Source organism: Saccopteryx bilineata, chromosome 3 (genome assembly GCF_036850765.1).
Source record: "Saccopteryx bilineata isolate mSacBil1 chromosome 3, mSacBil1_pri_phased_curated, whole genome shotgun sequence".
NCBI lineage: Eukaryota > Metazoa > Chordata > Mammalia > Chiroptera > Emballonuridae > Saccopteryx > Saccopteryx bilineata.
Genome location: NC_089492.1, coordinates 300,056,198 through 300,069,958, shown reverse-complemented (window position 1 = coordinate 300,069,958; position 13,761 = coordinate 300,056,198). Strand labels below are relative to the sequence as shown.

Here is a 13,761-nt window from a genome sequence, read left to right as displayed (position 1 = left end):
AGAGTGCTGAGGAAGACTCCAAAAAGAGAGAGAGTGCTAGGGACTTTGGAAGCCCTGCTGAGGCTGTGGAGGCCTTTGATAGTATGAGATTTTATTAAACAGAATGAATGGCCAACCATTTTTTGGCTCCACTGTTCCTTTACCATCTGGCTGAATCCAATGAAGACCTTCACAGCCATGACTGTGGCCATCACTGGCCTTTCAGTGTGAAAAGCAAATTTTGCCATGTGATAAGGTGCCAAGGAATCGCAAAAATTGTTAACATTAGTATTTTAAAACAAAAAGTCAGGCCTCCTTACCTCTCCTCTCTGAAAAGAAAAAAAAAAAAAACAGAGAAAGATATTAAAGGATTAAAGGGGCAAAAGTTAGTAACTAATCATAGTTTTCTGGAAGGATTAAAACTTATCTGGAAACTTTCTCTTCCCTTTCCTTAAGATCCTTTATAAGACAATGTATACATATCTTAATTAAAAATTCCTACACTGATTCTAACTCTTCCTCCCCTCCTGGAATCCTGAGAGTGTCCTATATCTCTAAACAAAGGGATCATGAGACAACACCCCTTGCTTGAAAAACCTGCATTCTGTAACATTTTATATGCTTTCTAATAATCATCTGTGAAGCCAGTAGCCACGGCCACCACCATAGAAGCCCAGCCCATGCAGGTTCGCATTGGATTCGGACAGTCGGTAAAGAAACAACGGAGCCAAAAACTGATGGGCTATCATCTTTAATTCTAGCTTGCACTCGGTGGGCAAGTGTTGGGCAGATAAAATGTATTATGCTCACTTTGTTAAAGATGGCGCTGCCCACGTGGAGGCCGTTGCCCAGGTGATATTAATGTGTGTCTCTGTGGGCTGTGGGCAGGCAGGATCATTGTAGCCTGGGATTTGGTTTTAGGACTAAGCCTTTCCCACCCTTTTTGATGTGGGGTGGTACAATCCCATCATGCCTCAGATAAGTGACTTTGTATTAGAGACTTCCCTATTTTGTATATTGGATTAAAGGTTTTGATTTCTACACTATAAAATGGGAACAGAACGGGAGTTTGCTCTCTTGATTCCTGAGATTAACATTAGAGGAGATAGCAGAGAACAGAGAGCAGAGAAAGGCCACGTGGAGGAGGCCAGGAGAGGCAGCCAAGATGGCGGAGTGTTGAGTGACAAGCCAGTTAGTGCAGAGTTTGTGCAGGGAGAAGGAAGGAGATGGGGAACAGAGGTGAATAAGTCTGGTGAGCTAGAAACCTTTGATTCTAGAAAATTCGAATAAGTCAGTAGCTCTGTGAGCACTAAATGTGAGTGGGTTTTGGAGCCCAGTGTGTGTTTTTACTTGCCCACCAGGTGCAAGCTAGAATTAAAGATAATGGCCCATCAGTTCTTGGCTCCATTGTTTCTTTTTTTTTTTTTTTTTTTTTTTTTGCATTTTTCTGAAGCTGGAAACAGGGAGAGACAGTCAGACAGACTCCCGCATGCGCCCCACCGGGATCCACCCGGCACGCCCACCAGGGGGCGACACTCTGCCCATCCTGGGTGTCGCCATGTTGCGACCAGAGCCACTCTAGCGCCTGGGGCAGAGGCCACAGAGCCATCCCCAGCGCCCGAGCCATCTTTGCTCCAATGGAGCCTTGGCTGCGGGAGGGGAAGAGAGAGACAGAGAGGAAGGCGCGGCGGAGGGGTGGAGAAGCAAATGGGTGCTTCTCCTATGTGCCCTGGCCGGGAATCGAACCCGGGTCCTCCGCACGCTAGGCCGACGCTCTACCGCTGAGCCAACCGGCCAGGGCCTTTTTTTTCAACCATTGTTTCTTTACCGACTGTCCGAATCCAGTGCAAACCTGCATGGGCAAGGCTGCTGTGATAGTGGTAGTGGCCTTGGCTACTGGCTTTACAGCAAGTAAAAACACACACTGGGCTCCAAAACCCACTCACATTCAGTGCTCACAAAGCTACTGACTTATCCGTGTTTCCTAGAATCAAAGGTTTCTAGCTCACCAGACTTATTCACTTCTGTTCCCCATTTCCGTCCTTCTCCCTGCACAAACTGGCCTCTCACTCAGCACTCCGCCATCTTGGCTGCTTCTCCTGGCCTCCTCCACATGGCCTTTCTCTGCTCTCCTCTCTGCTCTCTCCTCTCTCTAATGCTAATCTCAGGAACCAAGAACGCAAGCTCCCGTTCTGCCCCCATTTTATAGTGTAGAAATCAAAACCTTTAATCCAATATACAAAATAGGGAAGTGTCCAATACAAAGTCACTTATCTGGGACATGATGGGATTGTACCACCCCACATCAAAAAGGGTGGGAAAGGGTGGGAAACCAAGCTCCAGGCTACAAGGATCCTGCCTGCTGACAGCCCACCCCCAACACACATTAATATCACTGGGGTGACGAGCTTCCATGTAGGCAGCACCATCTTTAACAAAGTGAGCATAATATATTTTATTTGTCCAACATCATCCCTCTTGATATTCTTTATATGTATAAAAACTTGTAAATTAAACAAGTGGGTATGAGGTCAGTAGGCAATGGGGGAAGGTCACATGAGGAACCAGTCTGGGAACTTTGGCTGGAACCACCTACATCCATGCGCACCAAAAGAAAAAGCCCCAGAGCCCTTTGAAAAAGAACAACTGTCATTCAATGAAATTTCTCCACATCATATCAACCCACCACCACCATACCAACGCTATAAATTATCCCCAGATGGGGGAGGCTGTGCGACTTCTCTGGCCCATCTCGCAGATCAGAGAACTTCACCCAGAAAGCACTCTGAATAAAGCTTTTGCTATTACACACTTGGTAAATACACCCTTCTTTCTTCCTCAGTGGGGAAATACCTTACAGTGGTGACTAGCTTATTAGGAAGCCTAATAAGCTAACCTCAACACTTTTAGCAAAGGTATTTTCATTTGGCCTCTCTCCTTATTCTAAGCTAACCATTTTGTTGTGGCAACAAGGATGGGGCATAGACACCAGAAGATTTGGGAATGTCTTTGCCGGGTATGTAAAACAGTTATCACTACTGTGTTATCTTGTGGTGTAAGAATGCTTTTTCCTTTTAATAGATCCTACAGATAGATGTTGTAAGCTTGTTAGTAACTGACTATTGTACCATGCTCCCTTCTTACCCAACCCAACCAGTACTTGATTTTGTATAAAAGGTCTAGAACAGTAAGAGGGCCTACATGATTTGGGATTGTGCCCCATGTAGCTAGCTGACTAATTAATAAACTCAAATTTCTTCTGTAACCTGCCTGGTGTCTCTATGTAACCCGTGGATTGCAGTACTTTACAACAGCCATAAAAAGAGGACAGTTTTAGACTATTGTTTATTAACAAACAAATATCAGTTATATTCATTAGAGATAACTAAAAATATAATGAATTTGGAAGGACTTTAGCTAGGATGAATTTTAACTGAGCATCAGATATTTATTTTTACATAGATGATAAAATATACTGACTTGGGCCCTGGTCAGTTTGCTCAGCGGTAGAGCATTGGCAAGTGTGTGTTTGATTTGGGTTTGATTCCTGGCCAGAGCACACAGGAGAAGTGCCCATCTGCTTCTCCACCCTTCCCCCTTTCCTTTCTCTATGTCTCTCTCTTTCCTTCCCACATTCAAGGCTCCATTAGAGCAAGTGTTGGTCAAATAAGTTTTTAAATATATATATGTTTGCTCGCATATAGTAGTTTGCACTGGGTGTGGGAGACAGGCTGTAAGTCAGCAAAGTCATGATAGCCTAAGGCTTAGTTTTAAGACTAAGCCTTTTCCACCCTTTTAATACTAAGATCTTTTCAAAACTAAGCTTCTCCTTGACTGGTGCATGATGTGTGGTGGGCCACTTTTATGAGGAATCCCATTTATGCCTCAGATAAGTGACTTTGTATCAGAGACTTCCTTATTTGTATATTGGTTCAAAGGTTTTGATTTCTACACTATAAAATGGGGCAGACTGGGGGGCTCGCTCAGTTCCTGAAATTAGCATTGCAAGGAGAAGCAGCCAAGATGGTGGAGTGCTGAAGGAGAAGTCAGTTTGTGCAGAGTTTGTGCAGAGAGAAGGAGATGGGGAACAGAGGTGAATAAGGCTGGTGAAGTTAGAAACCTTTAGAAGTTAGATTCTAGGAAACTCGGATGAGTCAGTGGTTTTGGGAGCCCTGAATGGAAAGGGAAGTGTTTTCCCACTGTGTGTATTTCTTGCCCGCTGGGTGCAAGCTAGGATTAAAGGTAAATAGCCCACCAGTTCTTGGCTCTGTTGTTTCATTACCATCTGTCCAAATCAAATGAAAACTTGCACAGGCCAGACGACTGTGATGGCGGCCGTGGCTACTGGCTTTACAGCAAGGTTGGTTTGGGTGCTGAGGATGCCTCCATGGCCTTCACCTAAGGTGCTAGAATGGCTCCAGTTGCAACAAAGCAATGCCCCAAATGGGCAGAGTATCACCTGGTGCACTTGCAAACTGGACCCTAGTTGGGCGCATGTGGGAGTCTCTCTGCCTCCCCACTTCTCACATCAGAAAAATACAAAAAACAAACAAACCCAGAAAACAAACAAACACAAAAACCTTCTAAAAAAATAAAAGAATGTATATTGACTTGGGCAATAAATTTGAGAGTCAAACACTAATAAACTTCCATCAATATACACATCTCAAAAAAATTAAAAAGTATAACTTATGTAGCATATATCAAAATTTGAATGCAAGGGGCCCTGGCCAGTTGGCTTACTGATAGAGCATCGGCCCTGCATGTGGAAGTCCTATTTAGATTCCCAGTCAGGGCCCACAGGAAAAGCAACCATCCTCTTCTCCACACCTCTTCCTTCTCTTTTCCTCCAGTAGCTGTGGCTGGAATGAGCAAGGTGGCCCCAGGCTTAGGATGGATCCATAGCCTTGCCTCAGGCACTAAAATAGCCAGACTGCTGAGCAAGGGAGGAGGATTGTAAGGTCAGTAGCCTGCACAGTCATGGCCATTAACATGCAGGTTCTCACTGAATTTGGACAGACAGTAAAGAGACAACAGAGCCAAAAAATGGTGGGCCATTTGTTTATTAAAATCTCACACCGTCCGACAAGCAAACAGACAGGGAAAACACTTCTTTTTCATTCAGGGCTCCTAAAGCCTTGATACATTCTCCAGTTCCACAACCAGAAGAATTTTCTCTGGTTCCTCCTAGATTTAAATGCCCAACCAGTCTCAGTGGAGCTTGCAAAGTCCATCCACTCAGGTACCCCAACTTTACACCTTCTCTTTCTGCAAAAACTGGCTTCTTCTTCAGCACTTTGCATTCTCTCTGCTCTCTGTAGAGAGACACTGCATCTGAATGCATCCAGCCTAAGTGCAGCTGAGAGCAGAGGGAGGGCCCTCCTCGACCTTGAGAGACCTGACAAGGCAAGGTCACTGAAATAACTTGAAGGCTGTTCCTGACATTGACCCCAAAAGCAGGGCGGCAAGCACACAGTGCTACCTCAGGCTCAGGATGTCCCGGTATGCTTGTAAGACAGAGTGTCAAGTAGTTTTAGATTTGAAGTCATTTCTTTTGGGCCAATATGTTACCCTTTTGTTTAAGCATATAAAATAAACAGGGTTTCCAGGCTCAGCATCATTGTGTTTCTATCAGAGCACAAGATCCCACCTGGCCCAAATTTGATGTACGTCTCTGTTTTTTCCTTCATCCTCCCTTGTAGGCACTCAAGTCTTCACTTCCCCAGGCTGGTTGAGGCAGCTCTCCTGCAAAAACTTGAGGGCCCACAAAGACCCCTCCTCTGGCAAACATTAGCAAAACAACGGCTCCTCCCAAGTAGGAATACAATCCGCAATTTGCAATCAACCGCCTTGCTTTGAGGGGAGGCACACACATGGGTGCACAGCACAATTTCTTAACAATATAAGTGAGCAAACCCAAAAATACAATGTTTACAAACATATTGGCCCAACCAGCAGCCTCAGTTGGGCAGAACATCAACCCCAGACAGTCGTTGCCAGGGGATCCTGGTTAGGGAGGAGGGTCATGCAGGCACTATCTCTCCCCATCCCTGCCTCTCACTTGATTAAAAAATTTTTTAATCTATGGAATCATGATATGGAGCTCGGAAAAAAATATTTCAATTTAAGGAATAGGCCCTGGCCGGTTGGGAATAATGTGGAAGATCAAACCAACAAATAAGATCAGGCTATAACGAATGAGAGCAGGTGGATGGACCCAGGCCCGCCCCTGCACGCGCCCCTCTACCATTTTTTTTATTTACATGCAGACCCGCCTCGTAACACACTCGGCCAATTGCAGAAGGGTTCATTCGGGCATTGATTCCGCTTAGGTTTTGAGGCAATGCGCACGCGCGGGTTGTCACAGACTCGGAAGCGGCTGTACGAATATCTCGCGAAACCTGGAACCGGTCTCCCTGGTTTAAAGCTGACCCTCACCGTCTCTACTCCTGCACGCGGGGAGCCTGAGGGTCGCTGCGGACGCCAAAAGCCCCGCTCCCGAGCCCCCAGCAGTGAGTGCGGAGTCCCGGTGAGAGGCTCCAAGCCTGCCCGCTTCGCTGCCGGGTGGGGACTCCGCGTCGGTTTCCGGGGAAACTCTAAGGCCGTCCCGCCTTTGTCCCCCCGCCATCGGGCATAGAACCCCCCTGACGCGGGGTTTTCTGCCTTGGCCCCGAGGGGGCAGCACCCCTCCTGAGACCCCACCCCATTTAATAAGAGGCCCAGGTCCAGGAAGAGCACACTCTCCATGGGGCGGGGATTCGGGGCGAGAACGCGGGGTCCCCAGAAGAGCCCCCGGCCCCGTGCGGGGAGGGCTGTGTGGGAGCTGTGACAGCGAAGGGGCCCCGGGGACGCGCAGAGCGGGGCTGGGAGGGGTCAGGGGACGGAGGGCAGGAGAGGTCAGTGAGGGGCCGTAAAGAGACGGCAACGTGGGGGTTGCGGGGGGGGGGGGGGGGACGGGGCCGCGACGGGGAGAGTGACAGTAACCGGGGAAAGGAGCGCGAGGGGCAGGGGAGAAACCGTGAGCAGAAGTGGGGATGAAGAAAAAAAAACAATTTTTCTTCTGGCCCAATGGATTTACGTATTTTATTAGACATCTTACATTTAATTCATTTGAAAAAAACCTATTGAGATAAATCTTTAACTATCTGCTTTCTTGCAGTAGTAATTAACTTAAAATAAGCATTGCTGATATCTCATAACCACAGCTCATAATTGTTTTTTTCCCCCCTATCTTCAGTGACAGGCAGGTAGGCAGAAAGAACTTCTACTTGCACCCCTATTGGGATCCACCTTGAAAGCCCACTAGGGGGCGATGCTCTGTCCATCTGGGGCTGTTGCTTGGCAGTCAAGCTATTTTTGCACCAGTGATGAGGCCATGGACCCCTCCTCAGTGCCAAGGGCCACCTTGCTCCAATAGAGTCATGGCTGCAGGAGGAGAAGAGAAAGATAGAGTGAAGGGAGAGGGGGTGAGGTAGAGAAACAGATGGTCGGTTAGCCAGTGTGCCCTTCCCAGGCATCAAACTCAGGACTTCCACACACCAGGCTGATGCTCTACTGCTTAGTCAACTTGCCGAAACAATAACCAGAGCTTTTAATTCTTTTTAATTTTATTTCATTTTTTAAAATTTAATTGTTTTTTAGTTTATTCATTTTTAGAGAGAGGAGAGAGAGAGACAGGGGGGAGGAGCTGGAAGCATCAACTCCCATATGTGCCTTGACCAGGCAAGCCCAGGGTTTCGAATTGGCGACCTCAGCATTTCCAGGTCGACGCTTTATCCACTGCGCCACCACAGGTCAAAAACTGTTTGGGTTTTTTTTTTTTTTAGATTTATTCATTTTAGAGTGAGGAGACAGAGAGAGGGAAAGAAACAAAGAGAAGGGAGGGAGGAGCAGAAAGCATCAACTCCCATATGTGCCTTGACCAGGCAAGCCCGGGGTTTTGAACTGGCGACAGAGCTTTTAATTCTTTGCAAAATATGAGGCCATCTCAACTTTTAAATCTTTGATTCTAGAAGTCGTTACATTAAAAAAATCCATATTATTTTCCTTTTAAATATATTGTGTCAAGTTTAAATTCTGAGCCCTGCATTCTTTCTAGTGTCTACAATATGTTGAAACAGCCATTGGTATTTAGTAAAGTATATTAGGCTATTTCACTGTGCACTTGGTAAGGATGTCTGATCTTAGCAGTCAGAGCCTTGTGTCTTGAGTTCATCAAATGTTCAGCAGCATTTTCTTTTTTTTTTTTTTTTTAAATTTTATTTATTCATTTTAGAGAGGAGAGATAAAGGGAGAGAGAGAGAGACAGAGAGGGAGAGAGAGAGAAGAGAGAGAGAAGGTGGGGAGGAGCTGGAAGCATCAACTCCCATATGTGCCTTGACCAGGCAAGCCCAGGGTTTCGAACCGGCGACCTCAGCATTTCCAGGTCGATGCTTTATCCACTGCGCCACCACAGGTCAGGCTTCAGCAGCATTTTCATGTGATTTATTGAGCTAGTGACTGAAAGGTTGAAACTGCCCTCAAAGTATCTAGAAGTGTGAGGTGTGCTGGGTCTGATCCCCATCAGCCAGTGCTGCTGAAAACAGCTCTGAGGGATCAATGCAGGCACTGCAGGGACCTAGATAAAGATGCCATATCCTGGGCCCCACTGCAGACCTGCAGAACCACAACTTCCAGTGGAGCCCTCATCCCCAAGGGATCTGCATTCTCGTTAAAGCTAAAGCATTCTTCTCTGAGGTCCTATTGGTGGTTTGATTTTTAAGAAAGGACTTAACCTCCATCATCTCCCTCAAACTTGGAGAGCCGCTCTGAGTGGAGCAACATTTTTGTTTTGTTTAGTTCTTTATTCAATTTAGAGAGTAGCAAAGGGGGGGGGGGGAGGAGAGAAAAGGGAGGGAGGAGCAGGAAGCCTAAACTCCCATATGTACCTTCATCAGGCGAGCCTACTGTTTTGAACCAGCGACCTTAGTGTTCCAGGCCAACGCTTTATCCACTTCACTGCCACAGGTCAGGTAGCATTTTTGTTTTCATGAGCTGTTCCAGGTTATTCCAAGGTGAGCCCAGGGATTAGCAGGAAAAGTCCTGGATGCATTTGCTTTCTGTTTAGTTTTTACGTTTAGTTTTTCTGTTTAGTTTTATATGATAAATTTTATTTAGAAGTCATGGAGTTTGCTTGACCAGGTGGTGTCACACTGGATAAAACCTCAGACTGGGTCACAGAGGACCCAGTTTCAAAACCCTGAGGCCACCGGCTTGAGTGCTGGGTTGCTAGCTTTACTGTGGGATCATAGACATGACACCATGGACGCTGGCTTGAGTCCAAAGTTTGCTGCCTTGAAGCCCAAGGTTGCAGGGTTGAGGCCAAGGTCTCTGGCTTGAGCAAGGGCCCACTCGCACTGCTGTAGTCCCACCCCTCCCATCAAGACACATGAGAAAGCAATCAATGAACAGCCGAAGAGCTGCAACAAAGAATTGATGCTTCTCATCTCTCTCCCTTCCTGTCTGTCTGCACCTATCTGTCCCCCTCTCTGTCACATTGAAAAAAATAAGTCACAGATGTAGAAGTGGGCTCAGGGTACAGGTTTCAGAGGAGAAAGAGGAATCCTGGAATAGAAAGAGATAGGCAAAGGTAAGTTGGGAGGTGCAGACACGCTCTAGAAAGAAGAGTATCCAGGATGCGTTAGTGAGAGTGGGGAGCAGGGATGGTCAGGGGAGGTGACAGGGTGTTGTGTTGGGTTTGGGTGTTCAGGAGAGCAGCACCCGTTCTCATTGCTGTGGGAATGTGTGGATGTCTGAGGGACGACAGACAGGTCAAGACAGTAAAATAATACAGTGTGGTCTCCCTGTAGGAGCACTTTTGGCTGATTCTAATGAATAAGGATAGGAGAGTGTGACCTTTAGCATTTCCAGGTCCTTCTGTTTGTGAGTGTGGTAGAAGTGGATAAAGGGGCTGTGTGGACACCTCTGGTGGCGTATGTTTGAACTGCAGACTTGATTCCTCAACATATTGTTGCCTGAGAAAACGAGCAGGAGCAGGACCAGGACAGAATGACTGCTTCTCAGGTAAGCGATGTGTCCTGTGCAGAGACTGTGTTTTTTTGCTTTTTCTCCTAACTTTAGTGGATTTAGGATCTGCAATGTTTAATTCTCTATTTCTGATGTTCCTGCTTAGTGAAGATGTTTCCATTAACTTATTTTTTTTTAATTTTATGTATTGATTTTAGATAGTAGAGATAAAGATGGAGGCAGAGAAAGACGGTGGAGATGTGGGGAGCTTCAACTTGTAGTAAGGGCTTCCCCTATGTGCCTTGACTAGATAAGCCCTGGGTTTCGAACCAGCAACCTCAGCATTCCAGTTTGATGATTTATTGACTGTGCCACCAGTCAAGTTCTGTCCCTTTTTCTTTTTTTTTTAATTAAAAAATTTTTTTATTTTATTGATTTTAGAGAGAGGTGAGAACGTTAATTTATTTTTGTATGTGCCCTGGGCAGGGATCAAGCTAGCAACCTCTGTACTTCAAGACCATTTTCTAACCTACTGAGCTATCTGGCCAGGCTCAGACTCTTTTAATTGTCAGGGTTAGCGGCTTATATACTTCCCTCCTTTGTCTCAGAGCCTTCTATGCCTTCTCTCCATCCAGGTTCCCAGAGGGCGTGAACAATTCCTACCATGAATTAATCACTTTTTTAATTATTATTTAGAAAAATTTTAATAGGGTGACATTGATCAACAAAAGTACATAGGTTGCCTGACCAGGCAGTGGTGCAGTGGATAGGGTGTTGGACTGGGATGCAGAGGACCTAGGTTCGAGACCCCGAGGTCGCCGGCTTGAGCGTGGGCTCATCTGGTTTGACCCAAGGCCCTTGGCTTGAGCAAGGGGTTACTCGGTCTGCTGAAGGCCCACGTTCAAGGCACATATGAGAAAGCAATCAATGAACAACTAAGGTGTTGCAAGAAAAAACTGATGATTGATGCTTCTCATCTCTCTCCATTCCTGTCTGTCTGTCCCTATCTATCCCTCTCTGTGACCCTCTGTCTCTGGAAAAAAAGTACATAGGTTTTAGGTAAACACCTCGACAGCAATTGAACTGTTAATTATGTTGTATTTCTATCATCTGGAGTCAAATCATTTTCTGTCACCTTATATTTGTCCTTCCTCTTTATACCCTTCCCCACACCCCTCCCTTTATTCTTTCCCCTTCATCCCCCTCCTCCTGGTAACCACTTTTATCTATGTCCATGAGTCTCAGTTTTACATCCCACCTATCTGTGAAAACAGTTCTTATCTTTTGCAGGTATACTTATTTCACTCAGCATCATGTTCTCAGGGTGCATCCATGTTGTCATAAGTGACACTATATAATCATTTCTTATGGCTGAGTAGTATTCCATTGTACATCATCTTTATCCTATTCTCTATTGAAGGACATTTTGGTTGTTTCTATATCTTGGCCACCATGATTTACACAGCGATGGACACAGGGCTGCATGTGTCTTTACGTATGAATATATTTGAGTTTTGGGGTAGATACCCAGTAGAGGGATTGCTGGGTCATGGTAGTTCTATTCTTAATGTTTTGAAGCACCTCCATACTTTCTTCCACAATGGCTGTATGAGTTTCCATTCCTATCAGCAGTGAATGAAGGTTCCTTTTTCTCTACAGCCTCTTCAGTACTTATTACCTGTTTTGTTGACAGTAGGCAATCTAACAGGTGTGAGGTGGTATGTCATTGTAGTTTTTTTTTTTGTTTAAATGTTTTTTTTAGATTTCTATTTATTAATTTAAGAGGGGGGAAAGAGAGTAAGAAGGGTAGAGGAGCAGGAAGTATCAACTCCTATGCATTTCTCAACTAGCTACCAAAGATGAGCATTTTTTCATATATCTGTTGGCTATTTGTATGTCTTTTTAGGAGGAGTGTATGTTCAGGTCTTCTCTCTATTTCTTAATTGGATTGTTTGCTTCTTTGTTTCTGAGCTTTGTGAGGTCTTTATTTTGAATATTAACCCCTAATAGGAGCTGTTGTTTGCAAGTATCATCTCCCATTGAGTTGGCTGCCTTTTTGTTTTGTTGTCAGTTTCTTTTGCTGTGTAGAAGCTTTTCAGTTTGATATAGTCTTACTCATTTATTTTTGCCTTTACTTCCCTTGCCATTGGGGTCAAATTCATAAATTGCTCTGTATGGCCAAGGTCTGTGAGTGTAGTACCTATGTTTTCGTCTATGTAATTTTCTGTTTTAGCTCTCATATTTAGGTCTTTGATCTATTTAGAATTACTTTTTGTTCAGGGGAACAAAAATGTTTCAGTTTTTTTCATGTAGTATTTCAGTTTTCCCAGCATTATTTATTGAAAAGGCTTTCTTTTCTTCATTGTTTGTTTTCGGTTCCTTTGACGAACATAATTTTTCTCTATATATAATATATTTGATTTTATTTCTGGGCTCTTGATTTCTTTCCATTGGTTTGTAGGGTTATTTTTCTACCCATACTATCTGTTTTGATTATCATGCCTCTATAGCTGCCTTAAGGATTCTTTTTTTGTTGTTGAGGTTTTTTTTTATTTTTTTTATTTTTTTTGTATTTTTCTGAAGCTGGAAACGGGGAGAGACAGTCAGACAGACTCCTGCATGCGCCTGACCGGGATCCACCCGGCACGCCCACCAGGGGCGACGCTCTGCCCACCAGGAGGCGATGCTCTGCCCCTCCGGGGCATCGCTCTGCCGCGACCAGAGCCACTCCAGCGCCTGGGGCAGAGGCCAAGGAGCCATCCCCAGCGCCGGGGCCATCTTTGCTCCAATGGAGCCTCCACTGCGGGAGGGGAAGAGAGACAGAGAGGAAGGAGGGGGAGTGGAGAAGCAAATGGGCGCTTCTCCTATGTGCCCTGGCCGGGAATCGAACCCGGGTCCCCTGCATGCCAGGCCGACACTCTACCACTGAGCCAACCGGCCAGGGCTGTTGTTGAGTTTTGATAATATTTTTATGACGACCTTGGAGTAGGTCTGTTTGGGTTGAGGTAACTCAACATTTTGTTTGCTTCTTGGATTCAAAGCACTAACTCTTTTTATAGTTTAGGGAAATTCTCATCCATTATTTGTTTGAATAGGTTCTCCATCCCCTTCTCTCTCTCTCTTCTCCTTATATACCCATTCTTTTTTTTTTTCTTTTCTTTTTTTTTTTTACAGAGACAGAGAATCAGAGAGAGGGATAGACAAGGACGGACAGACAGGAACGGAGAGAGATGAGAAGCATCAATCATTAATTTATTTATTAGTATTTTTTTTTAGTTTAAACAACAGATATTTATTTCTCACAGTTTTAGAGAAAAAAGAAGTCCTAGATCAAAATACCAGAATATTCTGTTTTTGGTTATAATTTTCTTCCTGGTTTGTTTCTTGCTGTATTATTACATAGCAGAGAGAGCACAATCATTAATTTTTCATTGCGACATCTTAGTTGTTCATTGATTGCTTTCTCATATGTGCCTTGACTATGGAGCTACAGCAGACCAAGTAACCCCTTGCTCAAGCCAGCGACCTTGGGTCCAAGCTGGTGAGCTTTGCTCAAACCAGATGAGCCTGTGCTCAAGCTGGCAACCTTGGGGTCTCGATCCTGGGTCCTCCACATCCCAGTGTAATGCTCTATCCACTGTGCCACTGACTGGTCAGGCCCCATTATTTTTATGTTGACTTTTCTTTTTATTTTTTTTTATTTTGTGACAGAGACAGAGAGAGACAGACAGAGAGGGAGACAGATAGGGACAGACAGATAGGAAGGGAGAGAAATGA

General features: G+C 45.0%; 1 protein-coding gene across 1 annotated transcript in view; it reads left to right on the top strand.

The window, feature by feature from the left end:
- Positions 1-9,958: 9,958 nt before the first annotated feature.
- LOC136331937 (zinc finger protein 420-like) overlaps positions 9,959-13,761 on the top strand; it is a 108,224-nt gene continuing 104,421 nt past the window's right edge. Inside the window, exon 1 of the mRNA XM_066271106.1 lies at positions 9,959-10,041. Coding sequence (XP_066127203.1) covers positions 10,027-10,041 — 15 coding nt within the window. The 5' untranslated portion in view covers positions 9,959-10,026. The remainder of the gene's footprint in view (positions 10,042-13,761) is intronic.